Source organism: Oncorhynchus nerka, linkage group LG27 (genome assembly GCF_034236695.1).
Source record: "Oncorhynchus nerka isolate Pitt River linkage group LG27, Oner_Uvic_2.0, whole genome shotgun sequence".
Taxonomy (NCBI): domain Eukaryota; kingdom Metazoa; phylum Chordata; class Actinopteri; order Salmoniformes; family Salmonidae; genus Oncorhynchus; species Oncorhynchus nerka.
The window spans coordinates 46,051,951-46,066,602 of NC_088422.1; the positions used below are offsets into that span (position 1 = coordinate 46,051,951).

The 14,652-nt window shown below is 40.7% G+C and overlaps 1 protein-coding gene across 2 annotated transcripts in view; it reads right to left on the bottom strand.

The window, feature by feature from the left end:
* The window catches only part of ipo11 (importin 11), a 275,946-nt gene that overhangs the window by 175,578 nt on the left and 85,716 nt on the right, over window positions 1-14,652 (bottom strand). For both annotated transcript variants that reach the window (XM_029638398.2, XM_029638396.2), the window contains exon 16: window positions 4,658-4,784. In XM_029638398.2, the coding sequence (XP_029494258.2) occupies window positions 4,658-4,784 (127 nt within the window). The remainder of the gene's footprint in view (window positions 1-4,657; window positions 4,785-14,652) is intronic.

Here is a 14,652-nt window from a genome sequence, read left to right on the forward strand (position 1 = left end):
CAGGTTTTGAAACAAATAATTGACAGACAACTAATTGACAGAATTGAATTACTTCAATTCAATTCCGTTCACATTTTTTCAGTGAGCTCAATGGGCACATTGCACAGTTTCTCTAGAGATAAATCAGATCAAGTCTGAAGTGTAGGGAGTTGTCGTTACCAAAAAACCAATATTATACACCGCAGAACATTTTATAAAACGTGTTAATTAACTACAATGACCATAATCCATTGCTCCAAGTTGTCCGGTCTGTGCATTTCTTTTATACCTGCTACGAGAAGAGACAGAAGAATGCATGATCGAGAGGGAGAGCAGTTGCTTCCAGAGGTACACTACATAACCAAAAGTATTTGGACACCTGCTCGTCGAACATCTCATTCCAAAATCATGGGCATTAATATTGAGTTGGTCCCCCCTTTGCTGCTAGAACGGCTTCCACTCTTCTGGGAAGGCTTTCCACTAGATGTTGGAACATTGCTGTGGGGACTTGGTTCCATTCAGCCACAAGAGCATTAGTGAGGTAGGGCACTGATGTTGGGGCGATTATACCTGGCTCGCAGTTGGCGTTCCAATTCATCCCAAAGGTGTTCGATGGTGTGGAGGTAAGGGCTCTGTGCAGACCACTCAAAGTTCTTCCATGCGGATCTTGACAAACCATTTCTGTATGTACCTCGCTTTGTGAGGGGGCAATGTCATGCTGAAACAGCGAAGGGCATTCCCCAAACTGTTTTGGAATCACAGAATCATCTAGAATGTCATTGTATGCTGTAGCGTTAAGATTTTCCTTCACTGGAACTAAGGAGCCTAGCCCAAACCATGAAAAACAGCCCCAAATCATTATTTCTCCTCCACCAAACTTTACAATTGGCACTATGCATTCAGGCAGGTAGCATTCTCCTGGCATCCGCCAAACCCCAGATTCATTTGTTAGACTGCCAAATGGTGAAGCGTGATTCATCACTCCAGAGAACGTGTTTCCACTGCTCCTGAGTCCAATGGTGGCAAGCTTGACACCACTCCAGCCGAAGCTTGGCAATGTGCATGGTGATCTTAGGCTTATGTGCGGCTGCTCGGCCATGGAAACTAATTTCATGAAGCTCCTGACAAACAGTTATTGTGCTGATGTTGCTTCCAGAGGCAGTTTGGAACTAGGTAGGGAGTGTTGCAACTGAGAAAATATGACTTTTAAGTACTACACTCTGTGAGCTTGTGACGCCTACCACTTCACGGTTGAGCCGTTGTTGCTCCTAGATGTTTCCACTTCACAATAACAGCACTTACAGTTGACCGGGGGCAGCTCTAGCAGGGCAGAAATTTGACGAACTGACTTGTTGGAAAGGTGGCATCCTATGATGGTGCCACGTTGAAAGTCACTGAGCTCTTCGTTAAGGCCACTCTACTACCAATGTTTGTCAATGGAGATTGCATGGCTGTGTGTTCGATTTTATACACCCAGCAAAGGGTGTTACTTAAATAGCCGAATCCACTCATTTGAAGGGGTGTCCACATACTTTTGTATATGTCGTGTATCTCTTCCTGAAAATAGATTATGTAAGTGATTGTTAGTTGGTATTCAGCAGTCATAAAAGTATGCCTTATTTACTTTGAAGAACTACTCAAATTGTGACTTTGTCAACAGCATAGGCAGCAGTGCTATGGTGATGAGATGATGAATTGGAATTAAACAGGTCATCAAATAAAACGTAATATACACAACTGAAATATTTTATTCAAGTGAATAAGTGATGGTTAATAAGTGCTAAGCAGTAACGGACAGTCACCACCGTCACGGGACTTTTTATTCTGTGTCGTTTCAGCATCCAGCCCACATAATGCATAGTGCATTTCACGTTCAAAAATAAAATAATCAAAACTAAAATTGAAAAGAGAAGACTTGAGAATACTGAAGTTGCCGTGTCACTTTCATGGGGAATTGTAAGACGTCCAGTGTTATTGACTGTCTCCTCTGTGTAATCTACCACTGCCAATGTGATGAAGCTCACGTCTACGACATAAACAAATGATTAGACCTAGGAGAGGAAAACAAGTCTGTGGCCGAAGTGGAACAGTGGAGTGACTACAACCTGCTGTCAGTGACAAGAGTTGAGCAGGAGTGTGTGTGAGAGAGTGTGTGTGTGAGAGAGCGTAGGGCCTTAATCTCACTGCTAATGTTAAACCAAGTACGGCGGGCAGTCAATAAAAGCTCTGACACAGTATCGGCCCGGCAGTTGAATAGCCCAGTCCAAAAGTCATCAACAAAAAACATTTAGTGAAATTACCACTTTGAAACCCTGCCTTGACAATCATTCAAGTGTATATATTTTTTGTCTCTGTGAACTGTATATTGAGCATACATTGCACATTTGATGAATTCATACTAGTCGGCGCCTATGTTAACAAGACGGCATATGGGCCGACAATTTGACACTATGGCAGTAAATGAAAAGAATGAACGCGTTTGGTGCATATAATTTGAGAGTAATACCAACGTTTGCTCTGCTGCTTTAGAAACACTGAATGCCACCCTTAGTGAGATTCCATTCAACTGATAAGAATAAACTGCATTTCCTTTCATTCCTGTGACATCTACCGGCTGGGAGAAGCAATAGGCCTAGTAGAGCTTTTGCATTCTCGGATTGGCAAGCACTGGTCTAAAAGGTGGGCATGAAAAGGCCAGCAAATTGACCCTGTTACCGGGCAGGAGCAGACAATGACATTTAAATAAGAACATCTCGATTCTCACATCTCCATCTCTGTTCAGTTTATACACCTCGGAAGATCGATTTCCTGTGCGTCTGTGTTCCCTTTCTGCAGTCAAGGCAATCACCTCCATTTCGTTCATTTGTTGTGGGTAAGCGATACCAACTCAGACATCCCACAGCATGGATAATAACTACGATGCTCACTAAAGACGTCAGTGAAATCAGTTCTTTTTTTTAGATGTTCTACAGCCCTTCGCTAGCTTCGCCCTGCTATTCTACAGAGCTCAGATGACGGAGTGACAGAAAATGGGCCACAATGGGCTGAAGAGTGCCACTGCCACAGCGTGAAGCAGCCTTAATGGTTATGGGAACTTTCTTTCCGCTGAGTAGAGGCAGGGCTTGGCAAATTGAAGGAATCAGAAATGTCACCAGGAAGTATTTTCAGTCGAGGTTTTGGTAAACAGGGCAGAAATCAGATGGGTCTGAAAAGCAAGGACGAGGACTGAGGAATTGGCAGCCAGCTGAGCTGTCTACAAGGGATGGATATCTATGACTGGTGTGACTCACCTCATAAATATCACTGATAAATGCCCAGTGTGTGGTCCAGTGTGTGTGTGTGTGTTGAGCTTTCTCATGCAAAAATCCCTCTCTCTTTTATCATCTCTCTCACTCTTTTTCCCTCTAAACATTTCCCTAAATACTAAATGCACTAACAAATTACAGAATTTCAAATATACTTTTTGATCACGGTCTACCAAACCATGCAAATTTACTTTACTTGCACACTTAAAAGGCAGTAATATTACACTTATTACATGGCAGTATTTATAAAATTATTTAGTAATAATTACTTTGGAATAATGTGTAATACTGTTAATTGTTTCCTAACTGAATACATTAGTGGTCCACTTCCGTTCAGAATGACGAGGTGATTGGTTACAAAACATTCACGTTACTGGACAGGGGACCAGGTTATTGGTGTCTGGAGTTATTGATAACCAGTAGCTGGTTTGATTAATACGTTTTCAGAGTCAGACCGTGAGTGGCTATCATCAATTACTCTTGACGGTAACACCGCCAATCAGGGCCCCAGCAGTCCCTAATTGAAGGAGGCAGTATTGATCAGAAGGTATACATAATTTGGACGGCTAGCCTGTGAGTAATCAATCGAGAACCATTCCATGTGCAGAGCAGAGGGACTTTAAGGGTGATGCATGAGTGTTGTCCAACTAATTCACGTAGAGTAAGGTCAGTACTGTATGTGGACCAGACAACACATCCCATGCTGGAAACAGTCCTTCATGTGAGTAGTAAAAGTGAGTAGTACAGGCCCGACACAGCAGCAGAGGGTGGATAGCCGGCTACAGTTTGCAACTCTCTACAATTATTATTATTGAACACTCCCCAACCACCCACCCTCTTCATGGAAATGTTTGTCTGAAATTCTCTCTCTTCAAGTGAGAGATCTGTGTGTGATTGGGCACTGTGGGTAATGGAGGCAATCTCAAGTCTATTTGGGGGAAATATCGGTTCTGAAGATCATTCAGCAGACTGTTTAGAACAAGACTTCCAAACAGTGTTTCAGTTACAGATGAAGCTAGAGACATGTCAGAGCAGAGTTGACTCTAGGACACTCTGTATAGAGTATCACTTCTACAGGCTAATTAGCCAAGTAAGCCATCATGGATGCAAAGTTTATTAGGAGCAGCTTAGCAATTAGCGTACTACAAGTGCATCATGTTAGCATGGAGTTAATGTCCTGAAGCTCACACAACATAGATTTCCAATTAACAAGCTCTGGCATCTCGGCAGAACTAACTGGCCATTTGTCCTGCCTTGTAAAGTGTGTGAATAACACTTGTTGCTACTAAAGAACCAGTAGTCACTATATTAACTGTGTCTAACAGCCTAATCATGGCTTTCGTTACTCTTTAGTGTGTGTGTGTGTCTCTCACCACTAGGTCTGGGTCCTGCATGAGGTTAAGGATGACCTCGTAGAGCAGCGGCCGTAGTTCGGATTTAAACTTCACTGAAATCCACTGACCTATGAGCCAGATCACCCGCCGACGAATCAGCTTATACCTGGAAGCAGAGGGAGGGGGAGAACCAATCAGCTTGTGCCAGGGCTGCATTCAGTACGTTTTTACATTCTGTAACGTTCAATTGAACGGAAACGGTGCAGTAATGAACGACTAGTTGAAAAATGGGGGAGGGGTCAGGTGGTGGGTTGTCAGCATGGCCAATGCCCTTTAACTACATCACGCATTGCTTCAAGCCACACCTCGCCACACCCACCAAATGGGAACAAACATACAAGAACATTTTGGGGAAACATGTCATTCAGTATAAACCATTCCGCAATGTGAAGTAGCAAGCATTCAAGCGAACAGAACGCACCTCTGGATAATTAGGAGGATAATGAGGCGTTGATACACATTCATATAGGGTAACATAACGATAGCTAGTTCGCCGATTGGGAGAGCTACACTAGAGAGAGATCGAGCAGGTACTGTAGCAAAGCACCCATCCCTTAAAACCACCCCCACTCATTATGTAGGCCGAAAGACACTTAACATGTCACTGATCTGTTTTTAACAGGGAACTGGTGAATTAGCAGCAATTGAATTAGGCTTACATAAAATATTAGAGCACATAAAGATAAAGGCAAATTCATTTTCACTGAACAAGAACATCTGACAATTCTAGAGCCGTGTAGTGTTTTGACAGTAATATAAATACACACACATACATATATACAGTGGGGCAAAAAAGTATTTAGTCAGCCACCAATTGTGCAAGTTCTCCAACTTAAAAAGATGAGAGAGGCCTGTAATTTTCATCATAGGTACACTTCAACTATGACAGACAAAATGAGAAAAGAAATCCAGAAAATTGTAGGAATCCACACATTGTAGGATTTTTTATGAATTTATTTGCAAGTCTCTGAATGTCCCTGAGGGGCCCAACCAGTGCCTGGTCTTGAACTTGATAGAACATCTCTGGAGAGACCTGAAAATAGCTGTGCAGCGACACTCCCCATCCAACCTGACAGAGCTTGAGAGAATCGGCAGAGAATAATGGGAGAAACTCCGCAAATACAGGTGTGCCAAGCTTGTAGCATCATACTCAAGAAGTCTTGCTGCCAAAAAGGTCCTTCAACAAAGTACTGAGTAAAAGGTCTGAATACTTATGTTAATGTGATTTCACACTCGATACAGTCATTGTCAGATGCACCTACTCATATTTAAACTGTGTGTCACTGTGGAGACAGGTCATCGATCACACACCGACTCACCTTAAATCATAAACATTTATGGCAGACAGTGTCAAAGAGCTTTACAGCAGAATACCAAGTAGAACACAATAAATAAAAAAGGCATGAACAATATTTTTTCTGTCGTTCAGGCTGGTGTCAAGACAAGCATTGGCATAAAACAGACAAAGCGAATTCTCTCTCGTAGACATGGATTCTACACACCTATGCCTCCAGGTCAGAATATCGCTTAATGCTCAATTCAATGCTCATTAATCCATACTCATCTGTGTGCATCTTTAAATGTCCCTATGTAGTACCTTTAATGACCTCTAATAAAAACTCTGTTAAATTTCCTTTCCACTGGCCCAGAGATGAGGGAGAAAGAGAGGAGAAGGGCTGTGTGTGAGTGTTTAGGTGAGGGGGGGTCAGAGGGAGGGTCTGGGCCTGCTCTTCATGGCTCACAACCACCGCAGCCAGATTCAGAGTACCAGACCCGCCACAGGCTCCAAGGCCGATTATCGCACGCCTAATGCATTGTAAACTAACGGAACATCAGAACACTGGCCCTGGAGAACAGAGTTGGCACTAGAGTCCTTTATAGAAGCACAAATCCTGACGTGAACCCATGCAGGCAGGCACATCATGTGAGCACTGACTACCACAGTCTGATAAAAACCAACTGCCTCTCTCAAAGGCCTTTTGGCACTCTGCTAACGCGTCGTAAACTAGCTGTAGAACCAGACACAGATCTGGAATGTATTCAATTCAATGGAGAGGAGAAAATGGGTCTTGCTTTCTCCCTCCCTCACCCCTCCCAGTGAGTATTAAGAGCGGGCTGGCAGGTGACGGGTGCAGGTGGGCCATATGTGGTGGCCTTTAAGAACACGCCGATCTGTCTAATCACTCTGCAGCATCATTCCTATTCCTCTCCCTCCCTCCCTCCCTCTGAACACAGGTATGCCACATGTGGTGGCCTTTACTACAACACAATGCAGTCTTATCCATCCACTACCATCAGCCATTACCCAGAGGGCCGAGCAGCACAGGCAGGGGGAAATGCCAACAGCAAGGTTGAGGCAGACGCGTGCACACACGATTGTCCTTGCCCGTACCAAACCACTGCCTGTCTGAGCGTCCACACAAGAAGGTCAGCAGAGAAAGCAGCAGATGCCTTTTAGCAACTGCCCTGGCTGGATCAGTCTCTCTTAGTATCGGTCTCTCTCTCGCTCTCCTATCAGTCTCCGCTGTCCCGCATTTCTCTCTTTTTTTTACCTTCTTACGTCTGTATACTTCCGCCCAGTACGGATGGCAGATAATGAACGGCTTGATTCCAAATGCCTTCTTCCATAATTCTCTGGCTCTGCTTTTCACCATACAAATACCCACACGGATTAACAAACACCAGCAAACAATTCAGCTATACACACTAAGGATGCATCCCAAATGGCACCCTAATCCTTATTTAGTGCTGTAGTGGCAGAATGACCTATAAAAGATTGAGTTCCATTTAGGTTGCATCCTAACTAGATCGGTTGAGATCAAGACTTGCACGTTAAACCACTAAAACGGAACAGTACTAGGGTTGGGCGGTATCCTGAGTTTCATATAGTCATACCGTCCTTCCCTCACCCCGGGATTTACAGTATTACCAGTTTAGTACACAAGGGGGAGCCAAAAAAATGTAAAAGCCCATTGGGGTGTCTATTAATAAGAGAATGCTAACCAAATGTGCACAATTAATAGAACATTTCAATGAAATATGCTAATGAGAGCAAATAAAAATAAATGAAAAATAAAAATAAAAAAGTCAATCCAGCTCATAAAGTTACACATCAGGAACTACCGAATGTCATTTTTGGTGCGTATAGACATTTACAAGCGAATATGAACGAGAGACATTGTGCAAATGAACAAAGTTTTGAGGCATGCTTGTCTGAAGGAAGAACAGTACTGGCTCTCCAGCAGCATGTCTACAAGCTGTGTCTGTGTGGAGTCTGTTGTTGCTAGGACAACAGGCCTGCCATGCTCTGCTAAGAGGGGGGGAGGAGCAGACTGACGAGAACAGAGAGGAGAAAAAAAAACTAGGAAATCAAGATAGCAGTGGCAGCTGTACAAATAACTAATCCAAAGGGCTTTGACTTCTCAAACACAGCAGAAAGCTAACACAACACGATGTCCCATCACCTTATTAACTCAGCCACTTAGATCACAAGTTAAACTTAGGGGTTGTGTTAAAACACAGAATTCTGATTTCACACAGGAAAAATAAATAATAATCTTGCTGCATTTTGTAAACATAGAACTAAAATGCTTCTTACTGTAATTTTTAGCCAGCCTATTTTTCTCGGGTAAAATGCTAGATTAACTTCCAACAAAACATTAGGAAATGTAGCTGGCTTCATTCGTTCTATGATAGTCCTAAACATAAATAGGATTGCCATGCTTAATTTTTTGCCAAAAAAACCTTGCTTTTCATTGTACGCTCATTTACTTGAGTGGCTGCCAGCCAAATAGTGTCGCACTTCTGTTGTCATCTGATGAAAATGAAGCAATTTTCTGCCAAATGTGTTGCACTAATTTATTTTATTTGAAGGAACACTATAGTTGCACTTCCCTAATCACTCTATTGAAGCAAAAAAAAACGGTTGACTTTCAATGTAAACACGTCCCACACACACACACAAAGGCCAGAAGGGGACAGCATGACTGTGTTGCAGCATTGGATATGGAGACATATTATATATATATATATATATATTAGTCTTTATTTAACCTTTATTTAACCAGGAAAGGCCCATTGAGAGACAGTCTCGTTTACAAGGGAGACCTGAAAGGCAGCGGCAATCAATACAACATTACAAAATGTAAAACAACACACAATCAGCACAACAACACGATCCAGCCTAGAGGAAACATTTACACTCCTCCTGAACAGTCTTGCATCAGAGTTTTAAACGCACTGAGGGGCACTAATACATCTAGGTGAAGCATAGATTGTAGACTATTCCATGCCTCTGGTGCACAATAGGAGAAGGCAGTCTTACCTCAGAAAAGGCCCTGGGGACTGAGTAGCTTTAGCTTTAGTAGTTTTTGCTTCCTCACAAGATTATCCACATGAACTTTAAAGGTCAGCTTGTCGTCCAACCATAAACAGTGCTTTCTGAAAGTATTCACACCCTTCGACTTTCTCCATATTTTGTTGTGTTAGACTGAAATTAAAAAGGATTACATTTAGATGTTTTTTTTCATCACCAGCCTACACACACACACACAATACCCCATAATGTCAAAATAGAATGTTTTTAGAAATTTTAACAAATTAATAAAATAAAAAAATCTGAAATGTCTTCAGTCAGTAAGTATTCAGGTGTGGAATTAACTTCTTCGAGATAGGGGGCGCTCTTTTAATTTTTGGATAAAAAACGTTCCCGTTTTAAACAAGATATTTTGTCCGAAAAGATGCTCGACTATGCATGTAATTGACAGCTTTGGAAAGAAAAAACTCTGGCGTTTCCAAAACTGCAAAGATATTATCTGTGAGTGCCCCAGAACTAATGCTACAGGCGAAACCAAGATGAAGTTTCATACAGGAAATGCCCCAGATTCTGAAGGCGCTGTGTTCCAATGTCTCCTTATATGGCTGTGAATGTGCCAGGAATGAGCCTGCCCTTTGTGTCGTTTCTCCAAGGTGTCTGCAGCATTGTGACGTATTTGTAGGCATATCATTGGAAGATTGACCATAAGAGACTACATTTACCAGGTGTTCACCCGGTGTCCTGTGTCGAAATTATTGCGTAATCTTTAGGTCCATGCGCGTTCCATTTCTTCAGAAGAGAAAGTCAACTGCCACGATGGATTTATCGTCGATGGATATGTGAAAAACACATTTCTCCATCGGTTTGCCATGTTTCTGTCGATATTATGGAGTTAATTTGGAAAAAAGTTCACGTTTTAATGACTTAATTTTCGGGGTTTTTTCTTACCCAAACGTAATGAAGAAAACGGAGCGATTTGTCAACACAAATAATCTTTTTGTAAAAACTGAACATTTGCTATCTAACTGAGAGTCTCCTCATTGAAAACATCTGAAGTTCTTCAAAGGTAAATGATTTTATTTTAATGTTTTTCTGGTTTTTGTGAAAATGTTGCATGCTGAATGTCAGGCATAATCCTATGCTAGGCTATCAATACTGTTACACAAATGCTTGTTTTGCTATGGTTGAGAAGCATATTTTTGAAAATCTGAGATGACAGTGTTAACAAAAGGCTAAGCTTGAGAGCAAATAGATTTATTTCATTTCATTTGCGATTTTCATGAATAGTTAACGTTGCGTTATGCTAATGAGCTTGCGGATAGATTTACACAATCCTGGATACAGGTTTTTTTCGTAGCTAAACGTGACGCAGAAAACGGAGCGATTTGTCCTAAACAAATAATATTTTTGTAAAAACTGAACATTTGCTATCTAACTGAGAGTCTCCTCATTGAAAACATCTGAAGTTCTTCAAAGGTAAGTGATTTTATTTGAATGCTTTTCTGTTTTTTTTTTTTAAATGTTGCCTGCTGAATGCTAACGCTAAATGCTACGCTAAATGCTACGCTAGCTATCAATACTATTACACAAATGTTTGTTTTGCTATGGTTGAGAAGCATATTTTGAAAATCTGAGATGACAGTGTTAACACAAATCTAAGCTTGAGAGCTAGCATATTGATTTCATTTCATTTGCGATTTTCATGAATAGTTAACGTTGCGTTATGGTAATGAGCTTGAGGCTGTATTCACGATCCCGGATCCGGGATGGCTCGTCACAACAGGTTAATGAGCGTATGTTCGGAAATGTATTATTGTTACGTGATTGCTATATATATGCAGCTCACAGATCACTGCACCTGTACATAGCCCCTCTATAAATAGCCCAAACAACTCCCTCTTCTCCTACTGCATTTATTCATTTATTTATTTTGCTCCTTTGCACCCCAGTATTTCTACTTCGCACACTCATCTACTGTCAAATCTACCACTCCAGTATTTTAATTGCTATATTGTATTTACTTCGCCACCATGGGCTATTTATTGCCTTTACCTCCCTTATCTCACCTCATTTGCTCACATTGTATATAGACTTATTTTTCTACTGTATATTTAACTGTATGTTTGTTTTACTCCATGTGTAACTCTGTGTTGTTATACGTGTCGAACTGCTCTGCTTTATCTTGGCCAGGTCGCAGTTGCAAATGAGAACTTGTTCTCAACTTGCCGACCTGGTTGAATAAAGGTGAAATTAAAAAAGGAAATATAAAAGTACCACGTATGTAAAATGTAAAGTGTGATATGTAAAATGCACAGTTGAAGTCGGAAGTTTACATACACCTTAGCCAAATAAATTTAAACTCAGTTATTCACAATTCCTGACATATAATCCTACTAAGAATTCCCTGTCTGAGGTCAGTTAGGATCACCACTTTATTTTAAGAATGTGAAATGTCAGAATAATAGTAGAGTGATTTATTTCAGCTTTTATTTCTTTCATCACATTCCCAGTGGTTCAGAAGTTTACATACACTCAATTAGTATTTGGTAGCATTGCCTTTAAATTGTTTAACTTGGGTCAAACGTTTTGGGTAGCCTTCCACAAGCTTCCCACAATAAGTTGGGTGAATTTTGGCCCATTCCTCATGATAGAGCTGGCGTAACTGAGTCAGGTTTGTAGGCCTCCTTGCTCGCACACGCCTTTTCAGTTCTGCCCACAAATTTTCTACAGGATTGAGGTCAGGGCTTTGTGATGGCCACTCCAATACCTTGACTTTGTTGTCCTTAAGCCATTTTGCCACAACTTTGGAAGAATGCTTGGGGTCATTGTCCATTTGGAAGACCCATTTGCGACCAAGCTTTTAACTGATGTCTTGAGATGTTGCTTCAATATAGCCACATTATTTTCTTTCCTCAGGATGCCATCTATTTTGTGAAGTGCACCAGTCCTATCCTGCAGCAAAGCACCCCCACATCATGATGCACCAAAGTATGTTCATCTCTAGGAGACAGAACGCATCTCCTCCCTGAGCGGTATGATGGCTACGTGGTCCCATGGTGTTTATACTTGCGAACTATTGTTTGTACAGATGAACTTCTTTTGGCTGGGGGCAGTAAGGTGCCGAGAGGTGCCCAGAGTAAACTGCCTGCTACTCAGTCCCAGCTAATATATACATAGTATTAGTATATTTAGAAAGATAGATAGGAAACACTCTGAAGTTTCTAAAACTGTTTGAATGATGTCTGTGAGTCTAACAGAACTCATATGGCAGGCAAAAACCTGAAAAAAATCCAACCAGGAAGTGGGAAATCTGAGGTTGGTCGTTTTTCAACTCATTATCGAACAAAACAAACATTTATTGTGGAACTGGGATTCCTGGGAGTGCATTCTGATGAAGATCATCAAAGGTAAGTGAATATTTATAATGTTATTTCTGACTTCTGTTTTCTGCACAATATGGCGGATATCTTTTTGGCTTGTTTGGTGTCTGAGCGCCGTACTCAGATTATTGCATGGTTTCAATACCGTTAGCGGGATCTCAGCCCTAAGAAGTTTTAACATGGTACCTTCAGACATTTGGAAATTGCTCCCAAAGATGAACCAGACTTGTGGAGGTCTACAATTCTTTCTTGGCTGATTTCTTGTGATTTTCCCATGATGTCAAGCAAAGAGGCTCTGAGTTTGAAGGTAGGCCTTGAAATACATCCACAGGTACACCTCCAATTGACTCAAATGATGTCAATTAGCCTATCAGAAGCTTCTAAAGCCATGACATAATTTTCTGGAATTTTCCAAGCTGTTTAACCTGTTACTCCTACCCTCTACTTTTTCGAACATTCTGTTAAAAATCACGCAACATTTCAGCGCCCTGCTACTCAGGCCAGGAATATAGTATATGCATATGATTAGTATGTGTGGATAGAAAACACTCAGACGTTAATAAAACTGGTTAAATCACGGCTGTGACTATAACAGAATGTGCGTTTCATCGAAAAGTGCAGGAAAATCTGATCACTGAAAATGGAAAAATATATCCATCCGCCACTTCAACCCATTGTTATAGGCGATCGACATTAAATAGGGCTGAGGTTGCAGTACCTACAGCTTCCACACGATGTCAACAGTCTTGTCATTTGCCTAGTCTTGTTTCTTGGTCAAACGAACAAGAGACAGGCTTTTTCTTCAGGTCTCCGACCGGATATTTTGGTTGAGATTTACCCGGACAGTATTTCCAGACGGACACCTATAGAATACACTTCGTCTCGTGATTAATTTGATCGCTTATTAACGTTTACTAATACCTAAAGTTGCATTACAAAAGTATTTCGAAGTGTTTTGTGAAAGTTTATCGTCGACTTTTTTAATTTAAAAAAATGACGTTACGTTATAAGACGCTATTTTTTTCAGTTTATCACACAGTCTTCATAGATCGATATCTAGGCTATATATGGACCGATTTAATCGAAAAAAAGACCCAATAGTGATGTTTATGGGACATCTAGGAGTGCCAACAAAGAAGATGGTCAAAGGTAATGAATGTTTTCTATTTTATTTGTGCGGTTTGTGTAGCGCCGACTATGCTAATTATTTTGTTTACGTCCCCTGCGGGTCTTTTGGGGTGTTACATGCTATCAGATAATAGCTTCTCATGCTTTCGCCGAAAAGCATTTTAAAAATCTGACTTGTTGCCTGGATTCACAACGAGTGTAGCTTTAATTCAATACCCTGCATGTGTATTTTAATGAACGTTTGAGTTTTAACTAGTACTATTAGCATTTAGCGTAGCGCATTTGCATTTCCAGATGTCTAGATGGGACGCCTGCGTGTCAGGTAGGAGCAAGAGGTTAAAGGCACAGTCAACTTAGTGTGTGTAAACTTCTGACCCACTGGAATTGTGATACAGTGAATTATAAATGAAATAATCTGTCTGTAAACTTAATCTGTCTGTAAACTTAAATAATCTGTCTGTAAAATTGTTGGAAAAATGACTTGTGTCATGCACAAAGTAGATGTCCTAGTCAAAATTTATGGAGTGGTTGAAAAACAAGTTTTAATGACTTCAAAGTAAATGTATGTAAACTTCTGACTTCAACTGTATATGTACCAAAAAAAGGGTGTGGTGGCAAGCCTAAAGAAGTAAAAATGTGCTTAATGACTATGATAGGAGAAAACTGAGGATGGGTCAACAACACTGTAATGACTCCACAATACTAACCTAAATGGCAGAGTGAAAAAAAGGAATCCTGTACAGAATAGAAAATACTCCAAAACATATATCCTGTTTGCAATAAGGCACAAAACAAAAACTTTTTTTTTTTTTTTTAAGTTGACTTAAATTGGCTTTAAAATCTATGGCAAGACTTAAAAATGGCTGTCTAGCAATAATCAACTTCACAGAAATTGTGAAAATACTGTACAATCCAGATGTGCAAAGCTCTCAGAGGGGTGTGTGTGAATACTTATGTAAATGAGATATTTCTGTATTTAATTCACATACATTTCTAAAAACCCGTTTTCACTCTCATTATGGGGAAGTGTGTGTATACGAGTGAGATTTTTTGTTGTTGATTTAATCCATTTTGTATTCAGGCTGTAACAACAAAATGTGGAATCATTTGAAGGTTATGAATACTTTCTGAAGGCACTGTACCCAGGTAAA